This window comes from Salvelinus sp. IW2-2015, linkage group LG17 (genome assembly GCF_002910315.2).
Source record: "Salvelinus sp. IW2-2015 linkage group LG17, ASM291031v2, whole genome shotgun sequence".
Taxonomy (NCBI): domain Eukaryota; kingdom Metazoa; phylum Chordata; class Actinopteri; order Salmoniformes; family Salmonidae; genus Salvelinus; species Salvelinus sp. IW2-2015.
In genome coordinates, this window is record NC_036857.1 from 25,032,407 (window position 1) to 25,048,177 (window position 15,771).

At 43.1% G+C, this 15,771-nt stretch overlaps 1 protein-coding gene across 3 annotated transcripts in view; it reads right to left on the minus strand.

The window, feature by feature from the left end:
* Window positions 1–15,568, minus strand: part of tmem269 (transmembrane protein 269) — a 34,853-nt gene extending 19,285 nt beyond the window's left edge. Inside the window, exons 1-3 of one of the 3 annotated variants that reach the window (XM_024005234.2) lie at window positions 15,336–15,425; window positions 2,337–2,473; window positions 1,903–1,963 (exon numbers count right to left, since the gene is read on the minus strand). In XM_024005234.2, coding sequence (XP_023861002.1) covers window positions 1,903–1,927 — 25 coding nt within the window. In that variant the 5' untranslated portion in view covers window positions 1,928–1,963; window positions 2,337–2,473; window positions 15,336–15,425. Of the gene's footprint in view, window positions 1–1,902; window positions 1,964–2,336; window positions 2,474–7,773; window positions 7,985–15,335 lie in introns of all 3 variants that reach the window. The other 2 variants (XM_070448016.1, XM_024005233.2) reach the window with 2 other exon arrangements.
* Window positions 15,569–15,771: the final 203 nt, after the last annotated feature.

A 15,771-nucleotide genomic window follows, 5' to 3' on the forward strand; every position in this document is an offset into this window, starting at 1 on the left:
ACTATCCTCCACACATACTACTATAGTGCAACCCTGAGATATTGACTCTACCGGGCTGTTGATTCATTAAGCTGGTTGACTGGCAAAACCAGTGACCTAGAACAATGACAAACACATGGCAGCATCTTTCACATGGATGGGTAGCTATTAAAAAAAGTATCTATCTTTAACAGTTTGTCTGTTGTCTGTCTTTGTCATAGTTTGTAGAAATGGCATAGTAATTACTTGCAAATACAGTTTCCTTATACATTTGTTATGTGGAAACCAAGTATTGTTATAACAAAGTTCCTATCAGAAGTAACTGTATAATACTGAGTAATTCCATCACAGTTATTAAAGTAATCAAAGAAAGAATGTAAGGGCAATTTAATTTGACTCTGATTGAATTAATAATGACAGAATCTTGAAACATATTGAAAGGCATCATGTATAGGTCATCTTACTTAGCAAGCTGGAAGGTCTAATGATGCAAGCTGCTTCACTATGGCCAGAACTGTTTTTGTTCCTTGCAATGCTGTGAGGGTTTTTAATTAAGGCAAACAAAGGGATCTTTGTTCTTGAGTGTCTGTGGCTCTGCTAGAGAGTTTAGATTTCACACAGAAGTTAATAAACTGAAGTGATAAAAGTAGCAAAGAGGTTGTCTTCGCAGACAAAGACACACATAGCACTAAATAAAATAAACAGAAATAAAAAGCTTACCATAGCAACTTAACAAAAAAACGAACAGTCTAACAAACTAACGTCTGTACGTGAAAAAGGGTTAAAGTCATGTTCCTACTATTCTGTTTTGCACACAGAACTTCATGTGATTCCAAAGCCAGTCGAGTTCAACAGACTCTTCATCTGAAAGAAAACAGTGTATGAGACAAAGCACAAGCCAACAACAACTTCTAAGAAGAAGTTAAGTTCACTTGACAAGCATGCTTCTCATTTCCGATTCACATTACCTGGCTTTCGACAACCTAACCAGAAAACCCAAAATGGTAAACTATGCTAAATCAATAACCAGATATATTTACAGTATCTTCCACTAAGCTGTGTCTGTTTAGCCTAGAATGTTTTAAAATAACCCAGTTAGAACAGAAACACACTTACTCTTCTGGAAAAATAAAAATAGCCATCTTGTGTTTCACAACTCAGTGGAAAGGATACACCAGGTCTGATCCCTAATCCAGCCAGTCAATACTGTCTCACCACTGATAAATACCACCAAGTATCAAGCCAGAGCTAGACACATTCACACTTTTAAGTTAGTATTTCTGGGCCCATATTCAGTGTCTCAGAGTAGAAGTGCTGATCTAGGATGAGTTTTGCCTTTCAGATTATAATGAATAAGAAAGGGGGGACCTGATCCTACACTCTTAGAAAAAAAGGTGCAACAGTACATCAAAAAATAGAAATAAAGGATATTGCTGTAGCATTAAATTAAAATCTACATAATCACATATATTGATGAGTAACAATATGTATTATCCACTGTATCATTTGAAAAGTAGACAACCTGCTATAACTCTAATCTAGTACAAGTATAAGGGAAAAACGTGATCTCAGATGTGAAAAAACGACACTCACTTCTATGTTAGCTACAGCACCTAAACACATAATTATTATCATCATCATTATGCCTAGTGGCTCATAGCTGTCCTCAACCCGGCTCTTCACATGCGTGTGTCTTTGACTTGACCCTTTGGGCTTGACTATGCGTGTGTCTTTGACTTGACCCATTGGGCTTGACTATTTCCATCTACCCTCAAATACTGCATACTACAGTACCTTACCACCACACTTATAAAACAGGATACAAGTTTTGCATGATTCTTACCAGGACCTCTAGTGTTGACACAGATAATCAAAACCTTGTCATGCACATTTGCCCAGGGGCACCCAAAAACAATCACTTACCAGAGGATGGAGTCAGCAGAATCATGGTTCTCTCTGCGTCTGTCTGCCCACAGCACAACAGCTGGAAAAAATACAACATTTAGGGACTGTTTCCAAGAAACAGATTAAGCCTAGTTCTGGACTGAAAAACATACTTAAAAGGAAATAGCATTTTCAGTTAAGTTTAGTTTATTAGGATCCCCATTAGCTGCTGAACATGCAGCAGCTACTCTTCCTGGGGTCCAAAGGAAAATGTACAAATACATGACAAAGTACAGAACAGTAAGACAAAAATATCATAAGATATTACATTTAAAAAAGTTATTGGAAAGACAGACAACAAAAATGCTATTTACACACTATTCATATATACAGTACAGTTAAATTAGATCTTTAGAGAGGAGAGGCGCTGTGATAAAAAAAAGGATCAACATCATATTGTAAATTAAACTTACTTTTTGCCAGAGTAAACTCTGGTGGCTGAGCTTTCCACAATGACTTTATACATAACTGAGCGACGCATTTAGTGTGGTTTTTTTGTTTGGGTATCGTGACGAAATCCATCGTCACATGTCTGATGGGGTATGTACATCTGTTTGAAGTGTATGCAAACAGATTATACAAGTGGTTAGGCATTGTCAAACACGTTTCTCAAAAAGACTAGAAGTAGTCAATTTCTCCTCAACCATTAAACACTTTCATGCATGTTGTTGATGTTAGTTATGTGTTAAGGGCAAAGCGTGCTGCTTTGTTTTGAGCCAGCTGCAGCTTTGCTAGGTCTTTCTTTGCTGCACCTGACCATACTACCGAACAGTAGTCAAGATGGGACAAGATCAGAGCCTGAATAACTAGTACAGTAGATGTCAAAAATGCAGAACATATTTTTTTTTCATAACAGACATACCTCTCCCCATCTTCACAACAACTTTGTCAATATGACATCCTCCTAGGAGTTCAGCTTTTTAAACGGTCACACCCTTTATGCACAACTCCAGTTGAGGTTTAGGTCTAAGAATGGTTTGAACCAAATACAATGCTTTTGTTTTTAGATGTATTTAAGACCAGTTTATTGTTAATTACCCATTCTGACACGAACATCTTGCTAAGAGTCTTAGTGAAAACACTGGCTTTCGGTGCTGATGTGTAGAAAGTGCAAACATCAGCATACATAATCATTTTAGCTTGGTTAATCATTTGTGGTACATCATTTGTAAAAATAGAGAAGAGTAACGGACCAAGGCTACTGCCCTGAGAGATACCGCACTGTACATATCTGATGTTAGAGAAGCAGCTTAGCCAATCAGTCATCTGAGTCATTACAGTACAAGTTGAGTGCCCTTCCCTAAATGCATGCTGAAAGTCAGTAGTTTATAAGTTTATAAGTTTGTTAAAAAATGACTCAGTTTACTAAGAGCAGGCAGCAAACTGATTGGGTGGCTGTTAAGGCCAGCAAAGGGTGCTTTACTATTTTTAGGTAGTGTAATTACTTCCTTGCACACCTGTGGACACACAAACACTTATTTAGGCTTTGGTTAAAAACATGGCAAATAAGGGTGGCAATAATGTCTGCTACCATTATCAATAGTTTACCATCTAAGTTCTCTATACCTGGTGGCTCGTCATTATTGATGCATAACAATTGTTTTTCCACCTCCTCCACACAAACTTAACCAAATTCAAAACAGAAATCCTTCTCTTTCATTATTAGATCTTCAATACACAAATATGATGGTTCACTGTTCAATGTTATTAAACTTCTCAGTTTGTCCACTTTACCAGTGAAACTGCCATTGAAATGATTGGCTATATCAAAAGATGTTGTTATAAATGACCCATCAACTTAAAACAGCTCAGACACCTCACAGGACATGCCACCATGAGTTTCTTCACAGTCCAAGTCCAGAACAGACTCTGGGAAATGCACAGTATTACATAGAGCCATGACTACACGTCCACATGAAGTAACTCAAGTAAGCAGTAAAAACTACATCTTATGGAACAACACGGACAGTGAAGAGACACACACACAATATTACAATGTATGGTAATGTACCTGATCCATCTTACTCAGCACCAAGGACTGCGTGCACCAGGGAGGGCGCGGTTACATCCAGGGGATAGAACCTCAAAAGGTGTGAGGTGGAGCCCAACTAGCCGCCGCACAAATAAACAGAGCGCATGAAGGTCGTTAAAGGGCTTGGCCGTGGCCAAGGAGAGCAACAAGGCCATCTTATAAGACATAGTCTTAAGAGCCACTGTCTCCAGAGGTTCAAAGTGATCGCATGTAATTGCATCCTGAACCAGTGCCAAGGCCCATGATGGGGCAAGTGGCTTGGAGACCGGACGGAGACTCCCTTTGATAAAACGACGAACCAGGGGGTCAGCCCCGATCGTCGTCTCACCTAGTCCTACATGGCAGGCTGAGATCGCCACCAAGTATACCTTAAAGGTGGAAAAGACCGTGCCCTTGTTGAGCCATTCCTGTAGGAAGGAGAGAACGGCAGTGATGGAACAATGACGAGGGGCCAAGTCGCGTCTCTTACACCATCTCTAATACCCTTTACTTCAGGTCATAAAGACCTCTTGTAAAAGGGGCTATGGCGCTCTGAATTGTGGCAACCACGTTCGGAGGCAAGCTTTTTTTATTTCACCCTGTGCTTGGGATAGCAGATCCCGTCGCTGTGGGATGCGCCATAGTTGCGCGTGCAGGAGGGGTACTGTACAATCTCCACCAGCCATCACTTCCCAGGCCAATGCGGGGCTATCAGGATAGTCCACTCGCCCTCTCTGTCAAGGAGGAATGCACTCTGTCAAGGGGTGGGGGGGAATAAAATAAACCAGGCCCACTAGCGGGAAGGCGTATATAAGCACGTCTGGCCACGTTGGGATCTCGTCGCAAACAACAAGCTACAGTGCGCATTGTCGTGCGATGCGTACAGATCAACGGCAACCCTGGCGTAATGCTCCCACACCCCCTCGACAACTTTGGGATGAAGTCGCCACTCCACAGTGAATCCGCACCAGAGCTAAGTCTGCCTGACACATGTTCCTCTGAGAGACAGATGTTCACTGCTCCATAGCAAGATCTCTCACGCCAGAGAGTGAAGTTGACAGGAGCGCATTCCTCTTTGGCGGTTGATATACACTACCGTAGACATATTGTACGACCTGACCAGTCAATTATGGAGGCCATGAGCCCAAGACACATCCAGTATGTAACTGATGTTGCCAGCCAAAACACTGAGGCAGTAGTAAAAATACGTTGCTCTTTCCATGGTGAGTCCGGAGACAATCCCAAAGAGACTTTCTGCTACATTGGTAAGCGCAAACTTTGGGTGCGATTTATACTTAAACCTAGAGCGAGCCAGTACGTCAACACCCGGGCTATATGCGCCGCTGCCTGAACCCGAGTGTCCACGCAGATCAACCAGTTATCGATGTACATCAGAACTCTTAAGCCTCTCTCCCATATGGAGGCTAGGGTGGCTTCGGCACACTTCGTGAATGTCCGTGGGGCAAGGTACAGACCGAATGGTAAGGTGAGATATTCGTAGACTATGCCCTCAAAGGCAAATCTCATATATCCTGTGTGCAGTCCGAGGTGGAAATAAGAATTCTTGAGGTCTACTGTGGTGAACCACTCATTCGGACGAATCCAATCTAACAGCATGCAATAGCATTCAGAATTTGTAGACTCAGATGCTTGTTGAGGTGTCATAGATCCAGGATGGGGCGTATCACCTTTCCCCTTTTTTGGGACCTAAGAAATAATGGCTAAAGAAGCCCTGGTGAGCTTCCTCCCTTGGTACCACGCGTACGGCTCCCTTGGCCAACAGAGACTGCATCTTGTTCTCTGGACTAGGGCCGCTTCCCCCGTGCAGTGGACTGCACTATTCCCATAAAATGTGTGGGGGGGGGGGGTTGTAGTTTGTACCCCTGGTCTACAGTGCATAGGACCCAAGGGGAGACTGCACACGTGCGCCACGGCTCACTGTGGGGCGCAAGGGATGTGGGACCAGCCAGGCCAGACAATAACGCCCTCGAAAGGTTCATTGTTTTGCATGGGAATATTCTGAACCATCACCCTTGGCCTATGGGCCTGTATGTAATGGGAACCATTAGAGAACTGAACTTGGGAAACAGTGTTGACCTGCCTCAACTTCTGGGTCTTGAGATGGGGAGGGGGCACCTGTGCTACAGGAGCTTGTGACCTGAGCTTGTGACCTGACGCAGGACTCCTAAGAAGACTCTGGCCGTCGAGGTCGGAGGAGCTCTGCCGGCTCCTCGAGCCCCCACACCTTGCGCTAGGTGTGCCGCTTTTTCCATGTCCCTCCAAATGGAGCTGAGGTGGTCTCCGCTACTCATTGCTTGGAGTGATGCCTGTGCCCTGAGGCACCGCGTTGCTGGTGAGCAGACGGTCCTTGTCCCTGGGACAGAGCTGCCGGAGAAGGCTGCTGAGGCTTCTTAGGGATCCTCCAGTTCTGGGAGGGAGGCCTCATGGTGACGACCTGGGTGAATGTGGGCTTCTGTGGCTTGTTTCCATGGTAACAGGGAGCCCACATCTCCTTTAGTTTAGACTCGAACCTGGCCTGGATCTCCGATATGTCTGGTCCAAACAGCATGCTGGGATCGAGCTGTCCATTCAGGATCTTTTCCTTCTCCCTCTCAGACATCCAGAGGGCTCTCTGGCCAACGATCTAATGCACCATGATCCTCCCAAAAGCCTCAGCGTACGCTTGAGTGGTATGGCCGATAAGGGAACTTAGCTCCATTAGCTTCTCCTGGTCGACGGTGCCAGCATTCACCAGGGAGTCCCACAGCCTGCACTACCATGTAGACAGAGAGGAGGGCAGATGGTTTCACAGAGCGCCCCGTCTGAGCTGCAGATCAGAAATCCTTTCATACACGTACGCAGTGAAGCGGTCATTGGGTTGAGCGAGCTTGGGGGCACAGGAAGAGGAGCTCAAAGCTGTCGGGTCAAGGTGCTCAGCCAGGGAAGGGTCCACAGGAAACGGGCTGAGCCATCCCGACGACTACATGCTGTGCATATCCAAGTGGCGGAAGTCAGGAAAAGTTGACTTGAGTGGCTCTGCCCAGGAAGACGCCAACAAGACACCAGATAGTCTGAGAAGGCTGGTAAACACTGTCAGACGGATGTAGAATCGCTCAGAGGAGATTCCATCCATCCTAGTCTTCTTGGAAGGTGGGGGAGGCGTGGGATACTTAACGTCAAGTTGTGGCAGAGCCTCATTGTCTCGAAGGGGCGGTCAGTTAATGAATCCTGCACTACCTCTTCAGTCTAGTTGGGTAGCACAAATTAAGCAGAAGGTAGAAATCTTCAGGGGAGTAATCTATTTTCTGGTCAGAGAGGGCGCTGCCTGATGTCGACGAGAGCCTCCATAGAGTGTTCAGCGGCGAGGCAAGTAGTACAGAGTGGATGGGAATCTGTCCCGGACATGTAATGCCTGCACTTTGGAAGAGTAAGCTTTGCTCTGCTTCTTCTCCCCCTTCCCTGACGACTTAGCTGGTGAGCATGTTGACACCTCGTTTCGACCAAACGGATGAAAGCAAATGGAATTACCAGGGGGCTAGCTAGCCAGAAACAGAAAACTTTATTTACCAAGGTGGTGGAAAAGAAATGCAATCTTTATACAGAACCAGTAAAAGGATTTGACACACCTACCCTTTCAGGGTTTTTTTCTGTATTTTTACTATTTTCTACATTGTAGAATAATAGTGAAGACGTCAAAACTATGAAATAAAACATGGAATCATTCAGTAACCCCCCCAAAATTGTTAAACAAATCAAAATATATTTTAGATTGTTCAAAGAAGCCACCCTTTGCCTTGATGACAGCTTTGCACACTCAACCAGATTAATGAGGTGGTCACCTGGAATGCTTTTACAACAGTCTTGAAGGAGTTCCCACATATGCTTAGCACTTGTTGGCTGCTTTTCCTTCCCTCTGCGTTCCAACTCATCCCAAACTAGGTTGAGGTCAGGTGATTGTGGAGTCCAGGTCATCTGATGCAACTCTCCATCACTCTCCTTCTTGGTCAAATAGCCCTTACACAGCCTGGAGGTGTGTTTTGGGTCATTGTCCTGTTGAAAAACAAATGATAGTCCCACTAAGCCCAAACGAGATGGGATGGCCTATCGCTGCAGAATGCTGTGGTAGCCATGCTGGTTAAGTATGCCTTGAATTCTAAATAAATCAGACAGTGTCACCAGCAAAGCACCATCACACCTCCCCCTCCATGCTTCACGGTGGGAACCACACATGCAGGGATCATCCGTTCACCTACTCTGTGTTTCACAAAGACACGGCAGTTGGAACCAAAAATCTCAAATTTGGACTCATCAGATCAAAGGACAGATTTCCACTGGTCTGATGTCCATTGCTTGTGTTTCTTGGCCCAAGCAAGTCTCTTCTTATTGGTGTCCTTTAGCAATGTTTATTTTGCAGAAATTCAACCATGAAGGCTTGATTCACACAGTCTCCTCTGAACAGTTGATGTTGAGATAAGTTTGTTTTACTCACTGCTTTAGCACACTCTGCCAACCCTGATGTCCTTGCTGTGTCTGAATCCTGGTTTAGGAAGGCCACCAAAAATTCTGAGATTTCCATACCCAACTATAACACTTTCCGTCAAGATAGACCTGCCAAAGGGGGAGGAGTTGCAATCTACTGCAGAGATAGCCTGCAAAGTTCTGTCATACTTTCCAGGTTCAGAGTCTGTTCTGTTAGGTGACCTAAACTGGGATATGCTTAACACCCCGGCAGTCCTACAATCTAAGCTAGATGCCCTCAATCTCACACAAATCATCAAGGAACCCACCAGYTWCAACCKTAAATCCATAAACATGGGCACCCTCATAGACATTATCCTGACCAACTTGCCCTCCAAATACACCTCTGCTGTCTTCAATCAGGATCTCAGCGATCACTGCCTCATTGCCTGTATCCGCTACGGGTCCGCAGTCAAACGACCACCCTTCATCACTGTCAAACGCTCCCTAAAACACTTCTGCGAGCAGGCCTTTCTAATTGACCTGGCCCGGGTATCCTGGAAGGATATTGACCTCATCCCGTCAGTTGAGGATGCCTGGTCATTCTTTAAAAGTAACTTCCTCACCATCTTAGATAAGCATGCCCCGTTCAAAAAATGCAGAACTAAGAACAGATATAGCCCTTGGTTCACGCCAGACCTGACTGCCCTCGACCAGCACAAAAACATCCTGTGGCGAACTGCAATAGCATCGAAGAGCCCCCGCGATATGCAACTGTTCAGGGCAGTCAGGAACCAATACACGCAGTCAGTCAGGAAAGCAAAGGCTAGCTTTTTCCAAGCAGAAATGTGCATCCTGTAGCTCTAGCTCCCAAAAGTTCTGGGACACTAAAGTCCATGGAGAACAAGAGCACCTCCTCCCAGCTGCCCACTGCACTGAGGCTAGGTAACACGGTCACCACTGATAAATCCATGATAATCGAAACCTTCAACAAGCATTTCTCAACGGCTGGCCATGCCTTCCACCTGGCTACTCCAACCTCGGCCAACAGCTCCGCCCCCCCCCCCGCAGCTACTCGCCCAAGCATCCCCAGCTTCTCCTTTACCCAAATCCAGATAGCAGATGTTCTGAAAGGGCTGCAAAACCTGGACCCATACAAATCAGCTGGGCTTGACAATCTAGACCCTCTATTTCTGAAACTACCCGCCGCCATTGGCGCAACCCCTATTACCAGCCTGTTCAACCTCTCCTTCGTATCATCTGAGATCCCCAAGGATTGGAAAGCTGCCGCGGTCATCCCCCTCTTCAAAGGGGGAGACATCCTGGACCCAAACTGTTACAGACCTATATCCATCCTGCCCTGCCTATCTAAGGTCTTCGAAAGCCAAGTCAACAAACAGATCACTGACCATCTCGAATCCCACCGTACCTTCTCCGCTGTGCAATCCGGTTTCCGAGCTGCTCACGGGTGCACCTCAGCCACGCTCAAGGTACTAAATGATATCATAACCGCCATCGATAAAAGACAGTACTGTGCAGCCGTCTTCATCGACCTGGCCAAGGCTTTCGACTGTCAATCACCATATTCTTATCGGCAGACTCAGTTTTTCTGATGACTGCCTTGCCTGGTTCACCAACTACTTTGCAGACAGAGTTCAGTGTGTTCAGTTTTCTATTCAATGCCATGACAGTATCCATTGACTTAGGACTCAAATTGCAGTTCCTATGCCTTCCACTAGATGTCAACAGTCTTTAGAAATTGTTTCAGGCTTGTATTCTGAAAAATGAGGAAGTAAGAGCAGTCTGAATGAGTGGACCCTAAAGTGTCAGAGCTTTTTCATGCGCGAGACCGAGAGCGTGCCTTTCTTGTTTACCTTTCATATTGATGACGTTATTGTCCGGTTGAAATATTATCGATTATTTAGGCTAAAAACAACTTGAGGATTGAATATAAACATTGTTTGACATGTTTCTATGAACTTTACAGATACAATTTTGATTTTTTTGTCTGCCTGTTTTGACTGCGTTTGAGCCTGTGGATTACTGAAGAAAACGCGAACAAAACTGAGGTTTTTGGATATAAAGAGACTTTATCGAACAAAAGGAACATTTTAGTAAATTAATGTCTGCTGAGTGTAACCATATGAAGATCGTCAAAGGTAAGAGATTAATTTTATCTCTATTTCTGACTTGTGTAACTCTTCTACTTGGCTGGTTACTGTTTGTAATGATTTGTCTACTGGGCTATGTTCTCAAATAATCGCAAGGTATGCTTTCGCCGTAAAGCATTTTTTAAATCTAACACCGTGGTTGGATTCACAAGAAGTTAATCTTTAAACCTATGTAAAATATGTTTTGTTTTCTGAATTTTTATAATGAGTGTTTCTGTATTTGGCGCCCAGCAGTTTCACTGGCTGTTGAAGAGGTGGGACGCTAACGTCTCACGTACCCAAGAGAGGTTAATTGAACTCTGAAGCATTTCTGGGCTCCATTTTCTGAGGCTGGTAATAATGAACTTATCCTCTGCAGCAGAGGTATCACTGGGTCTTCCTTTCCTGTGGTGGTCCTCATGAGAGCCATTTTCATCATAGCGCTTGATGGTTTTTGCGACTGCAAATTTTCCGAATTGACTGACCTTCATGTCTTAAAGTATTGATGGACTGTCGTTTCTCTTTGCTTTGAGCTGTTCTTGTCACAATATGGACTTGGTCTTTTACCAAATAGGGATATATTCTGTATAACAACCCTACCTTGTCACAACACAGCTGATTGGCTCAAATGCATTAAGGAAATAAATTTGAAATGCATTCCATGTGACTACCTCATGAATCTGGTTGAGAGACTGACAATATTGTGCAATGCTGTCATCAAGGCAAAGGTTGGCTACTTTGAAGAATCTCAAATATATTTTGATTTGTTTAACACTTTTTGGGGTGTTATTTCATAGTTTTGATGTCTTCACCATTATTCTACATTGTAGAATATAGTAAAAATAAAATAAAAACCCTTGAATGAGTAGGTGTAGGACCTGCCTTGTTGACAGTGCTGTCAAGAAGGTACAGCAGCTCCTTATCATGGACATACTTCTCCCCATCTTAGCTACTGTTGTATCAATATGTTTTGACCATGACAGTACAATCTAGGGTTACTCCAAGCATTTTAGTCATCTCAACTTGCTCAATTTTCACATTATTAATTACAAGATTTAGTTGAGGTTTAGGGTTTAGTGAATGATTTGTCCCAAATACAATGCTTTAGAAATATTAAGACTAAGTTATTCCTTGCCAGCCACTCTAACTAACTGGAACTCTTTGTTAAGTGTTGTAGTCATTTCAGTCGCTGTAGTAGCTGTTGAGTCATCCGCATACATAGACACTCTGGCTTTCCTCAAAGCCAGTAGCAATTCATTAGTAAAGATTGAAAAAAGTAATGGGCCTAGACAGCTGCCTTGGAGAATTCCTGATGCTTCCTGGATTATGTTGGAGAGGCTTCCATTAAACAACAATCTCTGTGTTCTGTTAGACAGGTAACTCTTTATCCACAATATAGCAGGGGGTGTAAAGCCATAACACATAGGGATGCACGATATATCGGAATCGGACGATATTAGCCAAAAATGCCAACGTCTAGTTTAACACTGATGTGCAAAACCGATGTCAAAGCTAACGTGCATACCTATATAACGTAAGTAGATGACATAATTAAAAAGACAGCGCTACACAGACAAAAGCAGAAAAATGCTAAGCACACACTTCCAACAACTAAACAAGTTCAAGTCAAGCAGTCATTTTAAAGAGTAAGACATTTTCACTGAGACAACTCAAAGGCGAAATCCATTAACGCCAAGATAATGGAATTCATTGGCCTTGACAATCAATCATGCTCTGTCGTGGATTATGTTGGCTTTCGCCGACTGGTCGAGCCCCGGTATACACTATTTTTCAAATGTTGCCCTACCGGAGTTACACAGTATTGTTGAAACTCACATCCATGAGCTTCACTACTGACATTTGGTCCAGCGATGTCAGCCCCATGAGCATTATGAGTCTGACAGCACAGTGGGTCGACGAAGATTTCATACTGAGGAAAGCCGTATTACATGCTCAAGAATGTGCTGGTTCTCATAACGCTGCTGCAATTTCAATGGCATTTGAGAACATGAACACACTACTGGCTCCATTCGAACAACTGACTCGGGAAATAAGCTCATCAACTGCGTCTGCAGCAGACGTGATACCGTCTGTCATGGCAATGAAACGCCTGCTCAACAAAACTTCTGACAGACCGTGGGGTTAAAACTTGAGGCTGTGAACAAGCGATTCGGTGGCATTCTCTCTGAGCCTCTTTACCATGCTCGACGCTAGGTACAAGGACCGCTACTTCGATGCAGACAAACAGGGTTAACGTGAAATGTTACATACACAGCTGGACAAGATGGAGACGGACACAGTGACAGTGCGCACCGAGGAAGAGAGGCCATGGACAAACAGCGCTGAAACTTCACTGCTTGACATGCATGATGAAATCCTGGTTTGGAATGAAATGATTGAACAACGAAACAGCACAGCAAGTAAGTGAAGTAAATAGGTTTTGATTATGTTTTACTGGTAATGGGGACATACGTAAATGCCAACAAAATAACATTTTGGTTAGTGTGGTGTGTGTGTAATCTTTAACTAGGCAAGTCAGTTAAGAACAAATTCTTGTTTACAATGACGCCTACCCCGGACGATGCTGGGCCAATTATGTGCTGCCCTATGGGACTCCCAATCACAGCCGGATGTGATACAGGATTCGAACCAGGGACTGTAATGATGCCTCTTGCACAGAGATGCAGTGCCTTAGACCACTGCGTCCGTGTGTGTTAACTATTTAACTGTATTAGAATGCTTAAAAGGCTGCACTTTTTTTTGCGGTATCGTTTTTTGGGGCCAAGGAAAATGTCAAAAGCTGCACTGAAGTCTAACAAAACAGCCCCCACAATCTTTTTATCATCAATTTCTCTCAGCCAATCATCAGTCATTCGTGTAAGTGGTGGCAGGTAGCCTAGTGGTTAGAGCGTTGGACTAGTAACCGAAAGTCTACAAGATCGAATCCCTGAGCTGACAAGGTAAAAATCTGTCGTTCTGCCCCTGAAAAAGGCAGTTAACCCACTATTCCTAGGCCGTCATTGAAAATAAGAATTGCCTAGTTAAATAAAGGTAAAAAAAATGTAAAGTGCTTGTTGAATGTCCTATATAGGCATGCTGAAAGTTTGTCAATTTCTTTACTGTAAAATAGCATTGTATCTGGTCAAACACAATATTTTCCAAAAGTTTACTGAGGGTTGGTAACAGGTTGATTGGTCGGCTATTTGAGCCAGTAAAGGGGGCTTTACTATTCTTAGGTAGCGGAATTACTATTGCTTCCTTCCAAGCCTGAGGGCACACACTTTCCAGTAGGCTAAAATTGAAGATATGGCAAATAGGAGTGGTTGAATAAAGCTTCAACCAATGACCCGCAAGAGGGTGTGTCCCATAGTGAGATAACCCAGTCGACTAAGAGAACAATTTGCTGCATTTTGATTTTACTTTATTTTCATTTGTATTATCTGTCCTAATGTATAGTCAACTTCATAACATATTACAATGACTGCTATAACAATGGTGCACATAATCGTGGTATATTCAGAGCTCCAGGTTTGAGGTCTGTATTTGTCCATTATGGTAGGCTACAAGACAATTTCACTGGTTTAATCCCCTGCAGTTGATAATTGACTGAGCTATCTAATTATTATTGTAGGGACTCTGATCTAGGCATAAATAAACACTGTAGGCCTATGGCTAAAGTAACTCAATCAACCACCAATCTCTCTGATAATTATATATCAAATTAATCTGTCGGAAACGCAATTGTGTGCTGCCCTATGGGACTCCGGAAACACAGATCACTGCACCTGTATATAGTCCATCTGTAAATAGCCCATCCAACTACCTCATCCCCATACTGTTATTTATTTTGCTCCTTTGCACCCCAGTATCTCTACTTTCACATTCATCTTCTGCACATCTATCACTCCAGTGTTTAATTGCTATATTGTAATTATTTCACCACTATGGCCTATTTATTGCCTTACTTCCCTTATCCTACCTCATTTGCACACACTGTATATAGACTTTTTCTATTGTATTATTGACTGTATGTTTGTTTATTCCGTGTATAACTCTGTGTTGTTGTTTGTGTCACACTGCTTTGCTTTATCTTGGCCAGGTTGCAGTTGTAAATGAGAACTTGTTCTCAACTAGCCTACCTGGTTAAATAAAGGTGAAATAAAAAAAATTAATTCATTCACAAAAAAAACATTAGGCTCACAATGTACCAAGCCATAGCAGCCTCATCTATTATAGTCAAAAACGCTCCAAAATAAGACTATCAATTTCATTTTCAAATGAAAATCTATTTCAAAAGCAATATTTATTGTACATTTTCAAAACATGAACTACTACAAGTTCCTAAACACAGTCAAAGTACTAGAGTATCTAGCTACAACAGATAACAAGTCGACTGTGGGCTCGGCAGTAGCCTATAGGTTGATCCGGTGGGTGTGAGCGCACTACGCAGTTTCTTCAGCACCAGAGCCACGCGCTTCATCATAAATTCTTCACCGGTTTACTACGTTCAATAGTCTATACAGTGGGTAAAGTTGGGCGCTAAACGCATAATTCTCACTGTAGATAATAGTATTTTTAAATCTTAAATTATTTTCAAAATACAAAAACAAAATGGTTGCTGCAATTTTATTTTATACAAAGTGCGTCACACATTGAGAACAAAATCTTCGATCCATAGCCTCTCTAAATAAAATTGACTGAAATGCTCATAAAAATTGCATATAGGAGACAACAATCGGTTTTATGCACACTATGTAAGCTGATATGCGGTTAGTTTAAACAGTTGTACTTACCTGGAATGACCTAAAGATGCTGCTGAAATAGTGCAAATGATTGCCACGTCTTGAATGGAACTAAACAATCGTATTAAATAAATCTCTCTTCTGTAATAGTTACTTCTTCATGTGTACAAAGTGGCTGTTTATCGCATTCCAATAATGATTCTCCTGTCCAAAGTATCTCACTTTGCGTCTGAGCGCGCCTGCTTTTAAAGCCCCACAGACGAATCCGCTAGAATATTCCACCGGATGTGACGCACAAACGGTCCATTCTTGGTCTGGCCATTGTAATGAACAAATTTACGCTACAAAACCAGAGGTATGTGGACACCTGCTCGTCGAACTTCTCGTTCCAAAATCAAGGGCATTAATATGGGGTTGGTCCTCCCTTTGCTGCTATAACAGCCTTGACTCTTATGGGAAGGCTTTCCAATAGATGTAGATCCAATAG